General features: G+C 35.9%; 1 protein-coding gene across 2 annotated transcripts; it reads left to right on the top strand.

The window, feature by feature from the left end:
- The first annotated feature begins 11,470 nt into the window (after positions 1-11,470).
- LOC122295367 (protein N-lysine methyltransferase METTL21A) lies at positions 11,471-21,103 on the top strand. 2 transcript variants are annotated; one of them, XM_043104373.1, is made up of 5 exons: positions 11,471-11,866; positions 13,177-13,314; positions 14,368-14,443; positions 20,465-20,578; positions 20,643-21,103. In XM_043104373.1, the coding sequence occupies exons 1-5, from the start codon at positions 11,621-11,623 to the stop codon at positions 20,768-20,770; spliced, it is 702 nt and encodes a 233-aa protein (XP_042960307.1). In that variant the 5' UTR covers positions 11,471-11,620; the 3' UTR covers positions 20,771-21,103. The 2 variants fall into 2 exon arrangements, with proteins under 2 accessions (XP_042960307.1, XP_042960306.1); XM_043104372.1 differs by having other exon boundaries at positions 11,473-11,866; positions 13,177-13,319; positions 14,259-14,443.
- Positions 21,104-22,116: the final 1,013 nt, after the last annotated feature.

The raw sequence follows: 22,116 nt of genomic DNA, 5'->3' as shown, positions 1-22,116 counted from the left end.
ATTCTTCAGAACTTACCATTAAAGAATTTCTATGATACTTTTTCAATATAGTTTAGATATATGTTTTATATATTGCTCTTTAATATTTACGTCTGAAAAACTTGTTTCATATATGTGATGGGTGTAAAACCCTAGGGCCCAGGGTCCAAGCCCGACTCATCTGTTTGGGTGCTAGAAGACAAGATGGGACAAGACGTGAGAGGAGGCATGGGGTGTCAGGAAGGGATAGGAAGACAAAAAGTAGGGTAGGGGGTGTCAGGGGGCATTTAAAGGGAAGAACTCCTTCCTGTGGCTCTCTCTTAACTTCTTCCTCTCCTTCAACTCCACTTCCAAGCTCCAGACCGAAGGCTCCAGTGCAAGGATTCTTCTCCAGTAAATATATATTCAGAGCCATTATTGTATAGTGAGGCATGAGAGATCATGAGATATTATAAACAAGAACTAAAATATTATAGTAAATTTCCCCTCTCCAAACCCGTGGACATAGACCTAGTGCTGAACCGTGTAAATCCTTGTGTCCAATTTTCTTTATTTTCTTTGCACTTGCTTTTTATTCATCGTCATGTACGCATACACCGACGCCTTATAGCTCCTCCGAAACACCACCGGGAGGCCCAAGCAACACTGATAGAGTCTCGGATCGCATTAGTGGGCCAAGAATGACTCTTTCTCCCCCTCCGGCCTGTTGAACAATTTTTACGTCGTCAACAATATACTTTTTTTTTTAATCTATGAATTGCATGTATTCATACCAGTCACTTTATTTGAAATAGTTGATTATATTCTTTATATCATGATATAAAATTTCACGTCTAAAAAATATTAAACTTCAAATATTTATGTACTAAAAATACTATTATAATAATGCTTTTCAAAGAGGTCCCTTATAATGCTTTTCTAGCTAACTACCGATCGCAGGTGCTATATTCATAGCACATAACCCATTTACTAATATACATAAAGAGGACAACATATTAGCATAGTAGCAAATCAAGCATAGATAAGTTAAAGCAATACATAGCTCCACACAAGTCAAGCCATGAAAGCTAGACATAACGATTGAGATTCAAATGCAAGCTTGCTAAGTGAGAGTATATTTGTCCCATGTCTTTCCAAGTTTTCAAAATGGTGGTTAGGCAGTTTTAAGGAGATTTATATTCTTAGGTCATGTTGCTTCTTCTTCCACATCATGGATGGATAGGACATTGAATTTTTTTTTTTTTTTTGGTACTATTGTTGAAGTTCATTTGCTCCTCCACCAGATTGCAAAATCCAATCCTTTTATGAAGTTTGCTTTGTAATTTTGTTATGTATATGGGACATATGATCCTACATTGAATGGATTTTGAGTTTTAGCGTGGTTATAAAATAGAAGGCTGAGAAGAAGTAAAAGTATGGAAATGCGCAACATATATGATACAAGTTTGACATGGTTGTGTTGATTTCTAAAGGAATGGACTTTTTTTCCTTGGCAAGCGAACTTCATTGATAAAAAAAAAAAAAAATTAGTCTGAAACATTACAAAAAGAACTCTAAGCTATTGTTCAATCAAAATAGTTACATATCTAGTGGGGGATCTTTCCCACTGTGAAAGTCCAATAAATACTAGGGTATCTTAATTAGAGGGATGTTTCCATACATATTGTTGGAATGTGCACATTGTGCAATGGAGTGCACATTGCACAATGGAATGCACACATCAATTTTGAGATCAATGTGTTTTTTTAGCTCTCCAGCTTTCAAATTCTCTGAGAAGAAATCTTATATCTCTTATTGTGCCTTCCATCACTTTGTCAGTTGTTTTTTGGGATTGATTTATGGTTGAGATGGTCATTGAGGAATTACCTTCAAGGATGACATCTTTGATCTTTTGAAAGTCGGCTTCTTATACTCCTATGAATGTTGCCTTAGCTTCTCCTTGGTTCGGATTGGTGCTAGTTGTAAAGCTAGTGATTACAAATTTTAAGGAGCCATCATGCTTTTTACAAACTGTTTCTGCTGTGCTACCTGTAACAGCCCGCTAGAAATTCAATTGTGAAATTTCTATTAACTTTAGAAACCTTGTGAAGACCCCATAAGTTTTCACGAATCCATTAATCATATAGGTTTTTGTCTAACTACATAGTTAGTGTTATTATTTACTATAGTATCAAAAGTGTGTTTATGATTATTGGAGATAGTTAGAAGTGTCAAAATGTATTATGGTTTGTGCCATTAGACTCGGAGGGTTATTTAAGGTCTTATGGCGCAATAACATTTTTTTTCATATTTTCGGACAAAACGCCTGTTCAAAACTGTAGATATTATTGGATAAAAATATCTTAAACTAATTTTGTGGATATTATTAGATAAAAATATTTTAAACTAATTTCGTGGATATTATTGGGTAAAAATATCTTGAATTGATTTTTGTAGATATTATTAGGTAAGAGAGTCTTACACTCCACTCTCACTCCGGGTAAGAGAGTCCTACACTTAACTCTCACTTCGGGTAAGAGAGTCCTATATTTAACTCTCACTCCAGCCTCATCTCTTCCATATCTCATCTATAAGTATCTCCAGCCACCCCTCCCCACGAAATTATCTTCATTTACACTTTCCATTAAAAGAATATCAAACACTCTCTCTCAGACAGCTTTTAGGAGTTCCTTTGCACGCCCATTTCGAAACTTTTGTAAGTATTTTATCATAAATTCTCCTTCATATAAGTTGTTCTTTTTTTAGTCTAGTTTACGTGAATATCTTATTTGTCCCATTTGAAAATCATTTGGTCAGTTAAATATTATGTAAACTATAGAAAGGTCATTCTGGGAGATAAACTGGAGAATATGTTATAGTTTGGAGTTTTTGACCAAGCTAATGGATAGATATGGGTTCGAAATTTTTATAGAGTATTGTTAACATGTGTATATGATTATTGATTGAGGATTTTTGCATGATTAAAGGTTTTAATGAAAAATTTTCTTAGATTTAGAAACTTAGAAATTGGAAGAGGAAAAACAATTTCTGTTTTGAGAAAGTTTAACTCTTTGGTGGTCTAAACCTATTCCAATGACTTTGATAATTTTATTGGAGGATCCTAAGCATCTTATATACATGTTTTATTATTTTGAAGATATTTGATGTTAGTTTCAAAGATATGAAATTTTATGCAAAGAGATATTCAAATAAGCCAAAGTGTGGATGTTATTGGCTAAATTTATGTTTTGGTTAAATTTTAACCATATGATCTTGAATTAGAAGCTTATATATGTTTTAGGACATCTTTTTAAACCATGTGATGGTTTGGTTTGAAGATCACATATTTATAAGTCATAAATCAAAAGGTTGATCAAAACAAGTTGGAAACAAAAATCAATGGAAATAGCATATGGGAATTTCGGCCCTATGGAGTTTTAATAGTTGTGATTAGTTTTAAATTTTTCTAAATTGATATTTGAATTGAGGATAAAATTTACATGATGCATGTAAATTTTGGTAACTTTTGGAGTTAGTATGCAAAATCCTTAAGTTATGGGTAAAACGGTCATTTTTTTACATACAGAGAGTAAAATGGAAATTTTACTCTTTAAGTTAGTATTTTATATATTTCAATTTATTAGTGATTTAGTGCTAACTTTTAGAATCACTAATTACAGTTCCTCGTGATCGCGCTTAAAGTTTTATAAGAAACGCGAAGATCGAGGTAAGTTAGCTTTTAACTTACTAGCAGTCTACTGTGTATGTGTGCTAAGTAAAGGAACTACAGTGTATGTATGTGTGTTATAATATATGTCATGCCATGCCAAGTCATCACGTAATTGTTTGTTATATAGAATTTATTCTGTCATCAGTTTTTATCTGTTACATAATATATTCTGTCTTGTATTGCTGTACATTACAAGTACATCATTCTAAGTATGCCATCTATTACATGTATGTCAAGTCATGTAATATTCACTGTTGCAAGTATGTCATGTTAAATATGTTGTCTATTATATGTTATGCCATGTTACGAAATATTTCTATCTCAAGTTGGTCATGTATTTCAAGTTATGTTCAAGTCACGTTATGTTATGTCAGGGCTTCAGTCCTTTCATATTCCAGTCACATTTCATCTTGATTACTTATGTATAGGGTCACAGCAATTGTGATGCATACACTACGTGAGACACAGCAATTGTGACACGTAGAATACATGGGGCCACAACAACTGTGGAGTATGTATTTAAGCAGTTAAAGAATAAGTTTTGGTAGAATACATGGGGCCACAACAACTGTGGAGTATCTATTTACACGTAGAATACATGAGACCACAACAACTGTGGAGTATGTATTTTTCATGTTAAGTCAAGTTTGTGTAGAATACATGGGGCCACAACAACTGTGGAATATGTATTTACACGTAGAATACATGGGGCCACAACAACTGTGGAGTATATATTTTTCATGTTAAGTCAAGTTTGCGTAAAATACATGGAGCCACAACAACTGTGGAGTGTGTATTTACACATAGAATACACGGGGCCACAACAACTGTGGAGTATGTATTTTTCACGTTAATTCAAGTTTCAAAGCAAATTCATGCTAAGTCAAGTTTCAGATCAAGTTCATGTCAAGTCAAGTTCAGTTCATGTTTCAATTTAAGTTATGTCAATTATGCTATGTTGTACGCTAAGTTATGCTTTAATTACTTATGAATTTAATTATGCATTTATGCTTTTACTGTCATCCATGCATCATTAGCTTGTGTGGAAGTTTTTTTGTTAACTTACTGAGATTTGTAATCAAATCTCACTTTGGTAGTCCCAACTACGATTCCCCCCGAATGGTAGATCTTGTTACAAGACCTGAAGGAGAATTAGGAGCTGATCAATTAGACACAGTTGACTAAGCGACAGTGCGACATCAATGTTAATATAGTAATTAACGTAAATTACTACTTATACGATTGAGTTGCATCTCTAGTACTTTTTGGATCATAACCATTTTGGATTAGTGTTGTGATCTTAGTTGTTCAATGGGTTTTTATGTATGAAGTATGTTTTAAGTATTTGAGATATTTTCAATTTGGTGCATAGTATTACTAAAGAAAAAATTTATCTGCTGCGAATATTGCATATTGTTAGATGCATATTAGGAACATTACATCTTATATGTCATGAACGGAGGCAGGTAACCTTGTGTTGCATGTCTCGACGCTTCAAATGTCCGTCTGATCCCAAACGGAATTTGGGGGCGTCACACTACCTTTTTGTCTAACTACCACATCAAATGTTACTGAAAACTAGTCCTTTTTAAGAGGAGGAGACCATCTGGGGTTATTTTCTAGTCTCATGCACGACAATGCTCTTTATATACCTTGAAATATTTGGAGATGAATTTATATACAGCAGAGCTTGAGATGTCATAGATTAATAGATTTATGGTGTGCCAAACGTTATCCATAACAAGTAAGCAATTGAAAATTGTGATTTTCTTTTGAAGAAGGTGCATGTTGCTTGTAGGATTCAGAATCACATTTTTCTAGTTGCCAATGTCAGGTCATGCTAAGGATGAAATGTCAAGAGGTCAAGGTGATGATCTCCATAGGATTCTTGTGAAAGGAAAGTTAAAAAAGAGATGGCTTATAATTTCTTCTTCCATATGACAAATAAGACACAATTTCTGATCCTCCATGAAGGGTATGTAGATACTCAAGAGAGACCTTATTGGTAGGATATTGTTTAGGACTTTCCAAAGAGAAAGCTTTAGACGATCTTGCATATTCAAATACCAAAGTTTTTTCCATGTTGATGAAGGATGGGGAGTATTGAGGTCATTTTGATTGATGACAATTGCAGCATATGCAGATTTAACAGAAAATTTTCTAAATATTCGGTAGATCCACTTGGGGGGATCACTTAGATTGTTGAATTGGAACTGCACACGCTGGATTTTTTGGGTTTCATTCATTGTATCTTGAGAAAAGTGGGCCTACAATAGGAAGGTGTTCCATCTCCTTGGTTCTTCTAGAGTGAGTTCAGAGACCCTCAGTTGGGGGTCTCGAGGTATTGAGAAAGACAATGGGGTGAGGGTTACTGGTGCTAATGAAGGGATCTAAGGGTCAAACCAAACTTTTATTTTACCCAATTATTGATTAGGAAATAGAAACTGGAAGATATGAAATTTCTCTGCTTCAAGAGCCTTTTCTAGAATCTAGAGTCTGATGGTTTGGCTTAAGCTGAGAGCCAAGACGAATTTTCTAGGTATTTGGCAGAAACAAAGGCTTTCTAGGTGCTGTTTTGCTCACTTATAAGATGTTATCCTAACTTTCTCAACAGAGCTCTATTAAAGTGAGTTGTTATTCTAACCTACCTCCAATGGACTTGGGTTTACAGATAGATGCCCAAGCTTTTGGAGTGAAATTGTGCATTTTTTACGGGCCTTGCTCTTGCTCGACGCCTTCCCCTTTCTATCAGTTTGCTCTAGTTCTTTCTTTTTAGGCTCAGTCAAGGCCCAGAGTATGTCATTGGCATTGATAAAGTTGTCGACATGATCTATAAATTCTCACAGTTTAGAGGGAGTTCTCTTGGTTAATTCTGCCATAAGCTGAGACTGAGGCCATACTCCCCCTAGCAGTGATACTAAATTTATTTTCTCATCTTGGTCATTTGTTGTCATGCACTCCTTATTGAACATAAACAAATACGTCTTTAGGCCCTCATCTTCCCCTTACTTGATGGTGAGGAGATATGTTGCGGGGTGTCTCCTCCTTCGGCTTGCCATAAACTATATGAGGAACAGGCGGGCAAGCTCATCAAAGCTGTTTATGGATCTGGGCATTAGAGACCCAAACCACACCTTGGCTGGTCCTCTCAAAGTTAGTGAGAAGGCCCTACAAGCTACTTCTCTTGGAAAACAGTGTAGAGTTATGTGGGCTCTAAAGGTCTCTAGGTGTTCAAGGGGGTCTTTGGTCCCGTCGTACATATTCATGAGGGGAACTCATAACTTAGGTGGCAGCAACATGGCCATCATGTCCGCTTTGTATGGTGAGCCCGTGCTAGTGAGCGGTTGGTCTACTGATGACGATATGCCCATCTTTTTACCATCTCTTCATATTTTTCTTTAAAGATACGTAGTTCATTTTGCATGTTTCTTCTTTCTTCCTACGCTTCACCTTCTCCTCATGCATTTCTGGATTCTACGTACTCATTATTGCTTAGCCCTTCATCATTTTCTTGTCCATTGGTGGCTACTCTGAGTGTGTCGTTCTCTTTTCGAAGGGTCTCTACTTTGGTAGTTATTTTGCCTACCAGTTGCTCCATTGCTGCGAGCCTGGCTTCCATGTTTGTTGATGTTGTTTTTTCTTATCCTCGAGTTGTCTGAGAACGGGTTGTTGCAGGTATACGAAGGACACGTGAAGTCTATAGAGATCTCACAAATAGCGCCACTGTTAACGTTGTGTTTTGTATGCCTTTGAGCTAGATTTCAGCAACTCGAGTCTTGGGTCTTCACACATGCACACTTAAGAAAATAGAGAGAGAGAGAGAGAGAGAGAGAGAGAGAGAGGCCTTGGTGGAAGCAAATGAGTCTTCAATGCTTAAGTCAGTATATCTTCTTTGTAATTTGTGCGAAAGCTTTGAGAGATCAGAGAGAGTTCTTTGTACATAGGGCTTTTATACAAGATTTTTGGGTGGGGACACCCTGTACCTTGGTTCATGTCACTTTGACTATTATTTGGTCAAAATCCTTTAGTGCATTGTGGCTCCTGTGATGACATCATTACGGCATAGAGTCCGAGGAGCAGTGTCATTAATGTGGCTTCCTGACTAAACTTTCGCTTACGAGTGATCATTGTCGAGTCTCTCCTTACTTGCTGTTAAGAGATCGAGGGTCCTTTATATCTCTCGCCCACCTTCCTATACAGGTTCTCGAGGGCTAGGCGTTATTGGGGTGTGTCAAGACAGCGAGTCCCATCTATCCCTATTGCTCATCTTTCTCGAGCGAGGGTTGCTTTGTGCGTTGGTTTTACTTACAGGCCGAGTGCTCCAAGGTCCAATGACTTCTCTTAGAGGAGGATTGTTGGGTTGGGTTGGGCTACCCTCCCTCTCCTCCTCTTTTTCCCGAAGTCCCTCATAGGTTTGTTACTTGGCCTTATAGGAGGGAAAATCTCCTTACACCCTCAAAAAATTTATAATCCAATATGCTCTCTAAAATTCTTTAAACTTCCTATATACATAGCAATGTCGCTCTAATTTTTTTCCTATAATCTCAAAATTTTTTATAATTTTTATATATGATCTATTTTCTATGATGTGACCCCTCAAGAATTAAATTAAAACAAGTTTATAAGAAACAATAAATTTATTAATTTGTATCTCAATTTATTTATTATATAATATTAGGTTTCTTCATTTGAAATTCAAAGAAAAATAAATATAATAAATCATTTAAGTTTAATGATCTATATGAAAAATAATTGAGAAGTTTTATCTTTTAAACTTCATTTAGTAAGAAAAAACTTATTTAAAATCTCAGTTGTAGCATTATATGCTTAATGTGACACTAAAATATCCAAATTCCATTAAACTTGATAAATTAACTTATATACTAGAATAAAATATGAGCTTATAAAATATTAATTGATAGTTTAGAAAACAAATTTCAAATATTTTATTACAAAATAATAATAGATGAATATTATTGTATAAAACGCGTGTTAATTTAGATTTTCAGAATTATATTTCTATATTTATATAACAAATTACCAAGATCCGATTTTCATATACAGCTATTTCTATTGATTTTTTGTGAAATTAAAATTATGATTTGTCTTTTTTTTTCTTTTTTTCTTTTTTTTTTCTTTTAAAAAAAAAGTTTCACAGTATCTTATAGGTTAGAAAAGTTGGCCCCACTGCAAACGTCAAGTTCCGCCACTTGTTACAAGCCTATCTACTTTATTAGTTATTTTCTTTTGCTTTGTTGCTTTCATATACATCAAAACTATAAAAATATGTAGTTAGTTTACAAGCGTACTAAGAGGTAGTTTTATATCTTTGGGAGATACTATGATGTTAATTATTATGTAAAATTATATTAATCAGTCCAAATTGATTATTTGGGTTAGTTTAATTAATTTATATAAATATTTTAAAACAGGTTGATATTGATAGTGTCGTGTTGATATATTTTTACTTAATTTATAATGGATCAAAACGGATTATATTGTGTCAATTATTTATCGTGTTCGGATTGACCCATATCATATAAGAATAATTCTACTTATTATTTCTGCACACTACACACCATATTTATTTATTTTTTTATTTTTTTATTTTTTCTATAACAAGTATGTGGTGTATGTATAATAAGTAGAATAATTCAATTAGTTTAACAAAAATACAATAAAATAAAAAATAATAAATATAATTTTAAAATATGTAAAGTTGTGATGTAAGATGATAAGTAGCATCCTTCATCATATAATATATATGATTTGACACAACACGAACATTGAGCCTGCAACCCTATCAATCCGGTTTGTGCCTGGGCCAGACCTAGCGCCCAAAACAACACAAACCAACCCAACCCGATTCAACCCGACTGCCATAAGAACACATTGGAACTTCAGTGCTTCATGCCTAGGGTTGTTCACCCGACCCGACCCAGACCGAAAAGTGGACTTCCGACCCGACCCGAACACATAGACTTCCGAACTAGACATTTCCGAACCGGTCAAATTAACTTATTAACCGAAAGGTGATTTTGTTCTGAAATTACCCGATTACCCGACTATGTATACAAAATCTTATATACTATATTCGCTACAAATTTTTATTGCTTGCGAGGAAGAAGTAAAGCGAAGGAAGAAACCTTTCTTATGATTCCATGACTACCATAGTGATAACCACCATCAAATCCTTCAGTTGCATCTGCACGTAGATACAACATAAGCCAAGGATACTTTGAAGATGTTAATATCTGCGGGAAAATCCAATGAAGTAGGAGTTCTTCCCTATACTTTCACCCAGATCAACATCAAGGTCAAACATTCCATAAAATCCTCCCATTAAAGACGCTATTCGGTCCCCAGATGAAACCAATCTTAAGTAATTATGGTATACAAGTGGCTGATTCATACATCATTCACCAAAACATGGAAAATTTTTGCCAGTTATGATTTTACTGACATTCTTGAGCATAATCATCCATAAAATGTCATGGATCTGATGAATTCTGCACCCTGCAAAGAGAACAGAGATACACTTCCTTTTCCATAACAAACAGGTTAGGGTCCATGTATGGCCAAAACTAAGTGAGGGGGCTGAGTATAGACTGAGAATCGAGAGTAGAATCACGAGGGAGAGGACTGGGTGTCTGCTGGAAGGAAGAGAATCCAGTAAATGACTAAAACGTTGGTCTTTAAATTCGATTATCGGGTATTAACCGAATTAGCCGAATAATTTCAGAACTCAAACGGAAGGCTTCCATTTCTTACCCGTTTCATTCCGAGTCGGTTGCTTCGGAATTTTTGGGCTGGGTCGGTTAAGCGGTTTAAATTTACAACCCTATTCAATTCTAATATCTTCTACGCTAGACAAGAAATGCATTGAAGTAATATGAAATCTAACACATTCAACATAACCAAGGAATCGATAGCCATAGCGAATACGAAATATCAATTATATAACCTTTATTGGAAAAATTGAAAAAAGAAACAAGAAACATAAACAATCTTGAATGGGCGAGAGTGGTTTTTGAGGGCAAGAAGCTCAGAACTATAGATGGAGGCTTTGACAGTACAAGCCATGGCCCTTGCCTCGACTTGTAGATCCTCCGCTTGGTTCCCTTGAAAGACTAGCCTGAAGGTGGCCCCAACCTCATCTCTTAGCGCAGGCATAGTTCTCAATGTCGCCTCCACCAAAGTTGCTCGGGTTCAAACCAATTTTCTCAACAACTAAACAGAAACTGACCTCTTTATTGTCGATTTTCGAGAAGTGGCGATGGCAAAGGAAAGTGTTGAGGGAGGGAATGGTGGCAATGCAAAGAGAAGTTTTTGGGTTGGGGGGGGGGGGGGAAGGCTAGGTTAGAGTTTCATCTGAAAGCATAAAAGGTGGGCTTAGTTCGGTTTGGCTGTTTAGATTTTTCATCTCAAACATAAAATTTTCATCTTATCATTACAATTTTTTCAAATTCCTATACAAAATATAATAAACAATTTAACTTTTTCTTAACTTTTTCAAATCTCAATACAATAATAATATTAAAATATAATATTTAATTTTAAAACTCAAAATTTTCATTTAAAAAATCTTATTGGCCAAGCTGAATTTAATAGACGGGTTGATTAGCATGTTGTACGGGTTGAACCCAATCATCAGTTTTTGTTTTTCGGTCGGGCCGGGTTTGTGGGTGGGTCAGGTCAAACGGTTTCCTGCGTCGAACACCACCCATTGATACAGTTTCTCACCCATTATTATAAAAGCTACAGCTTAGTGAAATTCAGACTTGCCTCGTCGGAATAAAAATTAGACCAATAGGCAAATTAAAACGTTGTTCGTGGACTCTTATTAAAAAGAAAAAAAGAAAAAAAAAACGTCTTTCGTGTAAAAATCCATCCCAAATCAAGTTTGCGAGAACCCCAATCCTGGGAGAAGTCATGGCCACTGCAGAGGAAGCAAAAATTGAAGGAGACGTGGTAATGGTGTCTATGGGATCGTACGGAGGCAAGGTGAAGCTGTTATCCGTCGGGGAAGAATCTGCTGCGGAGGAGACCATGCTGCTTTGGGGGATTCAACAGCCCACTTTCTCGAAACCTAACGCATTCGTCTCCCAATCCTCTCTCCAACTTAGCCTCGACGCCTGCGGCCAATCTCTCTCCATTCTCCAGTCCCCTTCTTCCTTGGTATAATATCTTCTCTTTTCATTTTGGCAACCTTATTCAAAACATATTTTTTATTCGTATACATCACATATAAAATGATGTTTTATATTACTAACCTTAATCACTCGTAAAACGTTCACTTTCATCTCTATAGACTAGGTTTATTGTTACATGATTTTTTTATGGAGATCGAATGGGAATGAGCTCCCTTTTAGCGGGACTCGTCTTATGATGGGCCTATATATTCCTCACATGATGTGATAATGCGGCAAAATTAGAAAAATTATTAAATGGTTCTCTTTATCAGTTGAAGAAATGCTTCTTTAGGCATTACTTACATGGGTGTCGAAAAACTCTGGTGGGCTGGATTATGGGTCCCTTAACAATCAAATAGTGATGTTGGAAATGAAGTGGAAAGACTTGCAACGACTGATAGTTAGGGCTTTTCTGCCCGGTGCATTTTCATATTGCTGCAGGCGAGGCATCTAGGGGACATTGGCATTTTCTCGTGTTGCCATTAACAGTACTAATTTCTTCACTTGGAAATTGTCGAGGTGTTTGTGACATGACATGACCATAGAAAGAGCTTAACTGTCAGTAGTATTACCTGAATGTTATATCAACAACAACGTGCCCAGAAAACATCTCAAGAGTCAAGGCTTTTGTGCCTTAAGATACAAAGTCTTGTGGAATGATTCAAAACAGCGAAAGCATCATGGATAGTTTGATGAGAAAAAGACGTTGAATGATTAATTTAGCATTCAATTATCAGAGTATTTGCATTATCATCTTAGGACCAAATGTAACCCATTTATGTGTTCTTTTCGGCTGTTTTCAATTGGATTGATGCAAGATGTATTCATCAATTCTTCTACAACTTTGAAGTTATCTGCATTCTGGAGATAAGCTTTGTAAAATATACAAACAAAAAGAGGGGCAGGGAAAAATAAAGATAAAAAAATTAAAATGCCTTGGGCCTGTAACTACGGAGTAAGAAAGACAGGTTGATTACACCTAACAGCCTTCATTAGTCTATGTTGTAGATTGAATAAAGTTAGTAGAAGTCATCTGCTTCTACATTCTCCAACTTCTGTTTTCTGGTTCCGTTTATGAGACAACTTGATTAAAATAGGTTTTAATGAACTGAATTTCATTGGCTTTATTAACTTTTTGTCAATTTCTTGGTGCATGTAACAAGAATTCGTTCAATGATGCTTCCCCCCTAGCGATTCCCCCGCCCCATTAAAATGTTCAACTGCTCTTTTTTTTTATATCCCCACTATTATCAGCATCTTAATCATCATGCAGTATATTGATTTATTCGACTGTAGAGCACTCCTGGAGTAACTGGAGCGGTAATGTGGGACAGTGGTGTTGTACTGGCAAAGTTTCTAGAGCATGCTGTGGACTCAAGGATGCTTCTTCTACAAGGCAAGAACATTGTTGAATTGGGCTCTGGATGTGGATTAGTTGGGTAATTATGATTGCAATCTCTTTGTTAGCTTTTATCCTTCTTTATTTTATTTTTATGTGATAGATGTTTTGAAGAAATCTTATCAATATTCGTTGGGGTTGGGGCTGGGGTTGGGGCTAGGTATTAGTTCCACAGGAAACAAGGGGTTGAGGCTCTTTATTTTGGGTATTTCGGGATGTTTTGGGTCATTAGGGGCTCTTTAATATGCGCAGGGTGTTTTCTTGTATACGTTCAGTGTACTGGTTATTCCTTTTGATATATATAATATTTTTACTTATCAAAAAAAGAAAAAAATATTCATCTGGAGGGTATCTCTTCAATGGCAAAAAATCCAGAACTTATAATGTCAAGAGTAACTGATTAAGAGAACCCCACTCATCAGGCAGTTTGGCTCAATGACACGTCATTATCATGGGATCAATAATGTTATTTTAATAACATCCATTGGGCATCATTAATCTAGCTTATTGGAAGTTAATTGGAGGTGCTGGACATGAAATTTAGATTTTTACTTGGATTTTTTATCTTAGAGCTTGTTTGGGAAGTTAGATGAGATGATCTCAAAATTTGTCATAATTTCCTTCCCAAACATCACTCAAAACACAAAACACTTCTCAATTGCAAATCTTCAAAATTTTCATCTAATCATTACCTAATACAACTTTCCCAAACTTCTAAACAAAACACAAGAAACAATACAACTTTTTCAAATTTCAAAACCAAAATCTTTTTAACTTTATAGTATTTTTATTTAACTTTTTCTCTCCCATTTTCCAAAACCCAATAAAATATCTTAACTCAAATCATTTTACTACTATTTACAGAATTCTCATCTCATCGCATTACTCAAAGATGCCCTTAATCTGTTGGTTGGACCAGAAATGAGCTGCTTCTCCTATTTGAGGCATGTTGTTATTGTTTTTTTTTTTTTTTTACCAGCTGTGTTGCATCTCTTTTGGGTGGTCAAGTTATCCTTACTGATCTGCCTGATAGACTAAGGCTACTAAAGAAGAATGTTGAAGCCAATCTGAGACATGGAAATGTGCAGGGTTCTGCAACAGTGAGGGAGCTTGTATGGGGTGATGATCCTGACAGGGAGCTAATTGAACCCCATCCTGATTATGGTAATAAATCTTCTTTATGTCTTCATTAATGGTAACAATTACTTTAAATTTTAAGGGCTGCACCTTGAGTCTTTGTCATGATATGGTGATAAAAGATATTACCCAACGCAAACACATATATTTCATCATGCCTTCCTCGCTTTAGTTGGCTGATATTGGTGGATGGATTATGTTTTTGTGTGTGTGGACTGAAGTGATTTGTTTTCAAGAAAACATTCTTCATTATGTTTCCAATCCTTTAAGCTTAAAGCAAGCTTTGCCTGACCGACTGTTTTGCAATACTAGATCCAAGTACTTTTGATAGCCATATTTAGTGTTAGTTCCTTTTCTAGTAATGATGATTAAGTACCTAATGTCTGGATATTTTAAATACCGTCAGGTATTTGTAATGCAGTCCAAGCTGGTTGTTTTGGCACCAATCCTATAGCTTAGAGTGCAGGGTATTACTTTAATTTTAGGTGATGTCAACTTTCACTCTACCCATACTATAGTTGAAACAAGCTATGTCGTCTAGACCCAATCCAATAATCAAAAAGCATGATCATAGTTACAAAGGAGCTGGAGAGTTATCAAATTCAATTGTTAGAAGTGTATTACATTTTTCCAAAGCTAATTATACATCCCCATTTATGGCTTAGTTGAGTAAAAATGTTGGGCTTAAGAGTGTTCAAGCCCATGTAATTGACCTTAGGTTGGAAATTACTTTTCCTAAATTTTGAAAATTAGAAGAAAATAACTTTATTTAGTTTATTTCAATATTAAGAAAATTACTATTAAGGTCTTTGGGGTTTGGAATTTTTGCAAACTAGTATGCGTGGATTAAAGATATTTAAACAAACCCCCATAGGTGCCTATTTAAAAAATACCACTTGGTCCAAGCTCCGTTTGTTCAATGATGGAAAATCTTGACATAGCATATACCTACCACATTGTAATCAACCATTAGAGGATATGCATTATATGCATATACAGTTAACTTTTAAATAGGTAAAATAATAAACTAAAAATAGAAAATATTAGAAAATCATAAAGTTAAGAAAAAAGGTCACTGCCTTTGGTGGCACCCACACCCTCATGGGTCAATGTAACATACGGTATGGGCAACTCACACCCTCATGGGTCAATGTAACATACGGATCCAAAAATTAGGCCATAAAATAATGTTGGGGTTATTTATTTTATCCTACTATTATTGTTTATTTTAAACTTTGATTATTTTTAATATTATTTTTACTAATTAAAAGGATAAATGTAGTTAAATCATCTGTTTAGATTTTTCCATGTTTAAACTCACCACTGACCTAGTACTCTATAAAAGAATAAACCATGTGATTAATTTGTAAACTACCCACAAACAAGCTCACTCACACCGAGTCCCATGTTGATTAAACCTTTGCGTAACACTTTTTAAACTTCACAACTTCCGTCACCCTCCCTCTCTTCTTGGGTGACCATGACCGAGTCTTCACCCTATGACAGTCACTAATTGACTTCAAGTCGAACACTTTCTCCCCGTCTTTTATTTCTGCACAAAATTCTATTCTTAGCCATCATTGTAAACAAGCAATACTAGCTATCCCCATCATCAATCACCTAGTCCCTGCTTTCCCATAAACAAGATAGACCACCTTCCAGCCAAGCCCATCTCGCCGGTAACCGCTTGAAGACACCCAGAAAATGCCAACCGGTAGTGTAACACCCTATTCCCCAATGGTTAATAATAAAGAAATTTTTTGAAATTTGGGGGACCTGGTGTGCTACTAACCTTGACTTAAAATTTTCTTCTTCTTCACGAAGCATCAGATACAGAAGATTCTATAAAATAATAAAGTCCATCTTTATTAAAATACTTGAAATCCAAAAGAGAGTCTGCAGAAGCACTTGTTAAAATCAATAAAGTCTCATATGCTTATCAAATAACTTATTAAAACTAAAAATCATAAACAGAGCATTTCATAAATTGTCTAGGCCTCTGCCTTGCCTCCCTAGGCCAAGTCATGTCCTATAGCTTCATTCTCATAAAAATCATTACTTGGTGTGGTTAAAATATAAAAACATACAAAAATGAGTTAAATACTCAATAAGCAATATATTATACAGTAAACATAGGGATTCTTGGAAAAACATGCATACTCATAGTTATACATAAATAACATGAACATGAACCTAAATTGTGCATGAAATGCTTTAACTTGTCTTTTCACTTGTCATAGGCCAATACCATTATTGACTTCCGTGAGTTAGGGTTAGCGAATCTAAGTAGATTCTGATTCTGCCTGTGGCTGCAGGTCGTGGAATCTATACATAAGGAAGACACACTGGGTGCACTACTAGCATGTATGACCTAGCAAAGCAATATGCCCATAACATATGGTACCGTCTTCATATCATAACATAAGACATTTCGTATCTTAACATTCATATTTCATCATAATCATATACATATTTCATCATAATCATATATGCATACTTTCTTGTCATATCTTGTAATATCTTATAATAGATTTCAAGTGAAATTGCTCCTTATCATATCATAGATTTCAAATGAAATCTCAATCTTACATAAAATGTTGTGATATATGTTTCCTCACATAAAATCATGATTTTTCATAAACCTTTTGATGCATAACTCTTCATATAAAATCATGGATTTTCATAAATATTTTTATGCATAACTCCTCACATAAAATCATGGCTTTTCATAAATATTTTAATGCATCACTCTCACATAAAATCATGACTTATAATAAGTATTTTGATGCATAACTCTTACATAAAATCATGACTTCTCATAAATATTTTAATGCATAAATCTTCACAAATATTCACATAAAATCATGGATTTTCATTAAAATATCTCAAATACATGTCATGCAACTAATATGAAACTTTTGCATAAAATCATGGCATTTATAAATTTTTCAAGCCTTGGGTACGTAAAAAAGAGCTTCCAATGGAGGGCGTAATAAATAGAGCTGCAGGACGAGACTTAGTCTAGGGAGGCGTGACAGTGGCCTAGATCGTGTACATAGATTTTAAGTTATGATTTTTATGGCACGGACTTTGAGAAATTTTAATTAATGCTTCTGCAAACTCTCTCATTTATGATTTCAGTATTTTAATTCAAAATGACCCTATTTATTATAAAGAATCTTTGTATCTGGTGCAAGTATAAGAAAATATTTTGAAGTCAAGGTTCAATAGTAGCAATCCATCTTTCCTAAGAATTTCTAAAAGTGACTTTATTATTAACCATGGGGAGCGGAGTGTTACAACATGAATGTTTATGCTTGTGTGTGTGTGTGCGCGTGTATATATATATATATAGGCTATTGCCATGAGGTGTGAACCCTAGTGTGCTTGATGGAGACGTGCATGGCTTGGAGTTTATACACAGATTGGCCTTGGGCCTACTGGGTTTGGGTCCATTTTATGGGCTTGATCCATGGGTCTTAAGAGTTTTTCTGTTGGGTCTTTATTTGGGCTCTAGTAAATAGGTTGGCCAATTTAATGGGTCCAATTAGATTCTAGGGCTTGCTTCCAATCTTTATGGACCAAGTATTCAATAACTTTCAACTGGCCTTGTCTTGAATTCAAAATAAGTCCAAGTCGACCAATAAATTTTTATGGGCTTTAAGAAACTTCTAGGGCCATTAATTAAATAGGGGGCCCGCTTGGCCCATAAAATATTAAATGGGCTTTGACTCAATTATTGAGCCCAATAAAAATTTCATAATCCGTTTAACTAAATTTTGGGCCCTTGGCATATTCAAAATAATTGAATAAATCTCGATTGGGCTTCCCAAAAATATTAGCCTATTAATAGGATCCCAAAAGCATCCCTCAAACCTTAATGGGCCTTAAAATAAACTTTTTGACTCTCAGGCCTAATTAAAATTCCTAACCGACCATAGTAATTAATAAATCGTGATCTTATCCAATATGGCCCATATAATTTAGGCCCAATAAAAATATTCTTATACCTAATAGCATTGGGTCGGATTGCCGGTAACCGCTTGAAGACACCCAGAAAACGCTGACCGGTAGTTCTCACCTTCCTCCACAACAGGCTTCGACCCATTTCCTTCGTCTTTCATCTTCTCTGTCTACTGGAAGGGACCAATTATTCTGTGTTTTGGTTCTACCCACCGACGACCACTACAGGCAGAGTCGGAAAACACCCTAGATAGCCAGAATTAGCCAGCCGAAAGTTTCCCTTCATCCTTGCATAGTGCCGGTAAGCCCACGACCGTATCTCCTCTTTTCCTTCTCCATTATCTCTCTCTCTACGCTAACGGCACCAAAACTCATCGCTTTCTCCTTTGTATTACACCACCGTGCCTTTGAAGAAACCGAATAGCTGCCCGCCATAGCCCTCAACTCAGCCTCTCTGTCCGTCACACACCCTATCTCTCTTAGTGAGTCTCTGGCCCTCAACCATGTTCCCTTAACAAGTTGAAAATACTTTTAGCTAAAATTAGACTAGTAATCTCACATTTTCTGGTTAAAAGAGATTGGACACTTGATTCGCCAGCCACTTTTTAAAATCACCATATGACAAACTCTCTGAATTTTTCTCTATTTCATTTAAATATTTATTTCCATCCCTTTTTTCATCTTTTTTTTTATTTATTTTATTCTCATGGTAATTGGAGGGTTTATTCTTCAGCTAGCCATATTTAACAATCCCCACATTTAAATTATTGTTCACTCTTTCTTCATTATCTCTTTATTCTTATTTTACTCCTTATTCTCAGTCATATTCTTTCAAAGGTCATATTCTCCAAATTCATAACCTAAATTTTAGATTCTAGCCCCCTTGTTACTGCAACTTGGGCACTTGTACTGCTTGATCTGCTTGGCTTTTGCGCCTGTAATTTTTACACTTTTTCCATGGAACCATCTCTCGCACACATCACCGCAAATCCACACTGAAAGATGAGTTTCACTCTTAAAGGAAATTGCTCAAGGACCCACACCAAAAGATCCAAAGTTTTTCCAAAACTGAACCTCACCCTTGCGTATTCTAGGAAGTTCCCTTCTTTTGCAGTAAAATCATGGCACTGTCATTGGCACCCATAATCAATGAAGACGACAGAAATATGAGTTGGAAAGTTTTGCTGAAACACACTCACTCACTAATGGATATTAAATGAAGTAAGATGAAATTGTAGATTTTTAAGCCCAGATCAATTTGTAATATAAAGTGAATCTCTAGGTTTTTAGTTGAAGTACTTTTGTCTCAAGAATCTTCTGGATTTTCTTGATGAGTAGAGCTTTTCAGCACTCAAAGAAAATAATTTCTTGCTTGATGAAGGAAAACTCTGGTGTAGAAAGCTGAGAATTTCTTCACTTTCAAATATGGCGGCTATTCTTCACTGCTTCGGCTTTGATTTCTTTTTCTTTTTGTTGCGAGGTTTTGGTAGAGAATTATTGTGAGGGAGACTGGAGAGTGTGGAAAGAGAGGAGACAGAGAGTGCAAAAAAGTGTGGAATAAAGAAAAAGAATGGCCAGTGAAGTTTGCTCATTAGGTTTGGCAAGGAGAAATACCGCGAGCTAAATTTACTGTAGGATAAGCTAGCTCACTATTGGGATTTCTTTTAAGGAAACAAGCTAAAATATGACTAAAAAGAGCAATGCTCTTGGCTAGACTTTTAGCTAATCTAATGCCGATGTTCTCAATATTAATCTTATGATAAAACAGCAGTGTGTTGACAATTTTTTCCAGAACATGTCATTTGGCCCCTGCTGCAATTATTATTATTATTATTATTTATTTATTTTTTTAATCTGTGAGTATCGGTATTAAAAGCATTTTGTCTGTCTTCCATAAGTGGGACCGGCGGCATCACAAGTGTGCAATTATTTTGGCTGCCTCCGTGCTATTGACATCTTCAGTGGCACACAAAATGGTTTCTTGATGTTCATTACCCGATTGAGCTGAAATTTATTTGAATGAGAGACTCATCCACGTTTGGTTTGGCTTGATTTGATTTTTTAAATACATTTCTGTTATTTCAGTGCTAGGTTCGGATGTGATCTATAGCGAGGAAGCAGTGACAGATTTAGTGGCTACCCTACTCGAACTATGTGGATCTGAAACAACAATCTTTTTGGCTGGTGAACTGCGAAATGGTATGATATCTGTTTTTCATTCTTTCCAACGGATTATTGTTCTCAATTCTTCTTCATGTTGCAGATGCAATCCTTGAGTACTTTCTGGAAGTTGCAATGAAGAATTTCATAATTGGGCGTGTGGATCAGACACAGTGGCATCCAGAATATTGCAGCAGCCGTGTTGTTTTATACATTCTAGTGAAGAAGTAATGAAGAAAATGAAGATTCATGTCTTTTAACTCTTGTATTGTAAATGGGTAATTCTATCTGCATAGTTGTGGGACTTCCTGACCCTTAGGTATTGGCTCAAGGGAATGAGCTGATAAAGGTAGGATTGGGGTAATTTTGTTTCAGATAATGCTCTTGCTAATCACAAAAACTTCAATGAAGTTCTCATGCGCAAACCTTTCGTGAAGATGAGTATAAAGGTATATTAACTAGCAAGTAGCAACTCATCATAGGGGAATATACTGTATTCCCGCTTCTAGGGAGAGTTCCTCTTATCTTTAAAAAGAAAAAAAGTCCCTCATCCTCTTGGTTCCATTTTCTGCGTTGTCTTGTTTGTATGCTTTTCTCCTAGTTTTTCTGGTGTTTTCTTTCCGCCTGTTCGATTTAGGCCCAGTTTACCGCCTGATCTACAAGTGCTCCACCACGCAACTCTCTAGCTGTGGATTTACTAGTACATTGTGGGACCGTCGCGAAATCTAGGCGAGACCCACTTTAGCCCACACGTGGCCATGATGCACCGCTGTGTTGAAATGCCTCTGACAGTGACATAAATCTAACCCACTCCACCTTACTATCACTGTCGCATGGCCTCCACATCCCATCATAGGTGCAAGAAGAAATTTGGCTACCAACGGTTCGAGCCAATCAATACCGTCTATCATCCTATGTTTTCACTTTTCTTAATCAAAGAATTTGAGGATGAAGGCATCGGTTTCTTCTACGAACATTTCAAACCAACGAACTTTAGTGCAACATCACCAACCACCACCTCCAATGATATGGCACCATAGTTTGGCAAATTATAAAAAAATCATCATTTAAGACGATTCCTAATTTGCGAGAAAATGGGTGGGGACCAATTTCTTGGTCCCAAAATTCAATTTATTTTTCTCTTTTGTATTACACTTATTTGGTGTTTGTTGGGGGACCCTACCCCTCAAGTATTTTGATCTTTTAATATTTAATGAAATGCTTGCTGTAAAAAAAGAAAAAGTAAAATCATCATAGGGGATGTTGATGTTGTGTTTCATGGCCTAAGCAGTTTCACGGAGTCCACACTATGGAACCTACAAGATGAACAAAGAGTGGACTTGGGTTGAGCCTGTGAGTTATTTGATGCCAAAGTTAGTTGAGAATTTAAGTATGTGAATAATGAAAAAGTATCCAATTATTTTTTGTGGATGAGGTCGGGGTATTTATACCTGGCTTGGACTTTGACATCGAGGGGGATCGTGGGATGCCAAATCACGTTCGAGTCAGACTCGCCATACCTTGGATCCTGTGGTGCAGTGCCATACTGAGGTCATGTTGTCTCAAAGGTGCGTTGT

Source organism: Carya illinoinensis, chromosome 15 (assembly GCF_018687715.1).
Source record: "Carya illinoinensis cultivar Pawnee chromosome 15, C.illinoinensisPawnee_v1, whole genome shotgun sequence".
NCBI lineage: Eukaryota > Viridiplantae > Streptophyta > Magnoliopsida > Fagales > Juglandaceae > Carya > Carya illinoinensis.
This window is presented reverse-complemented; position numbering and strand designations above follow the sequence as displayed.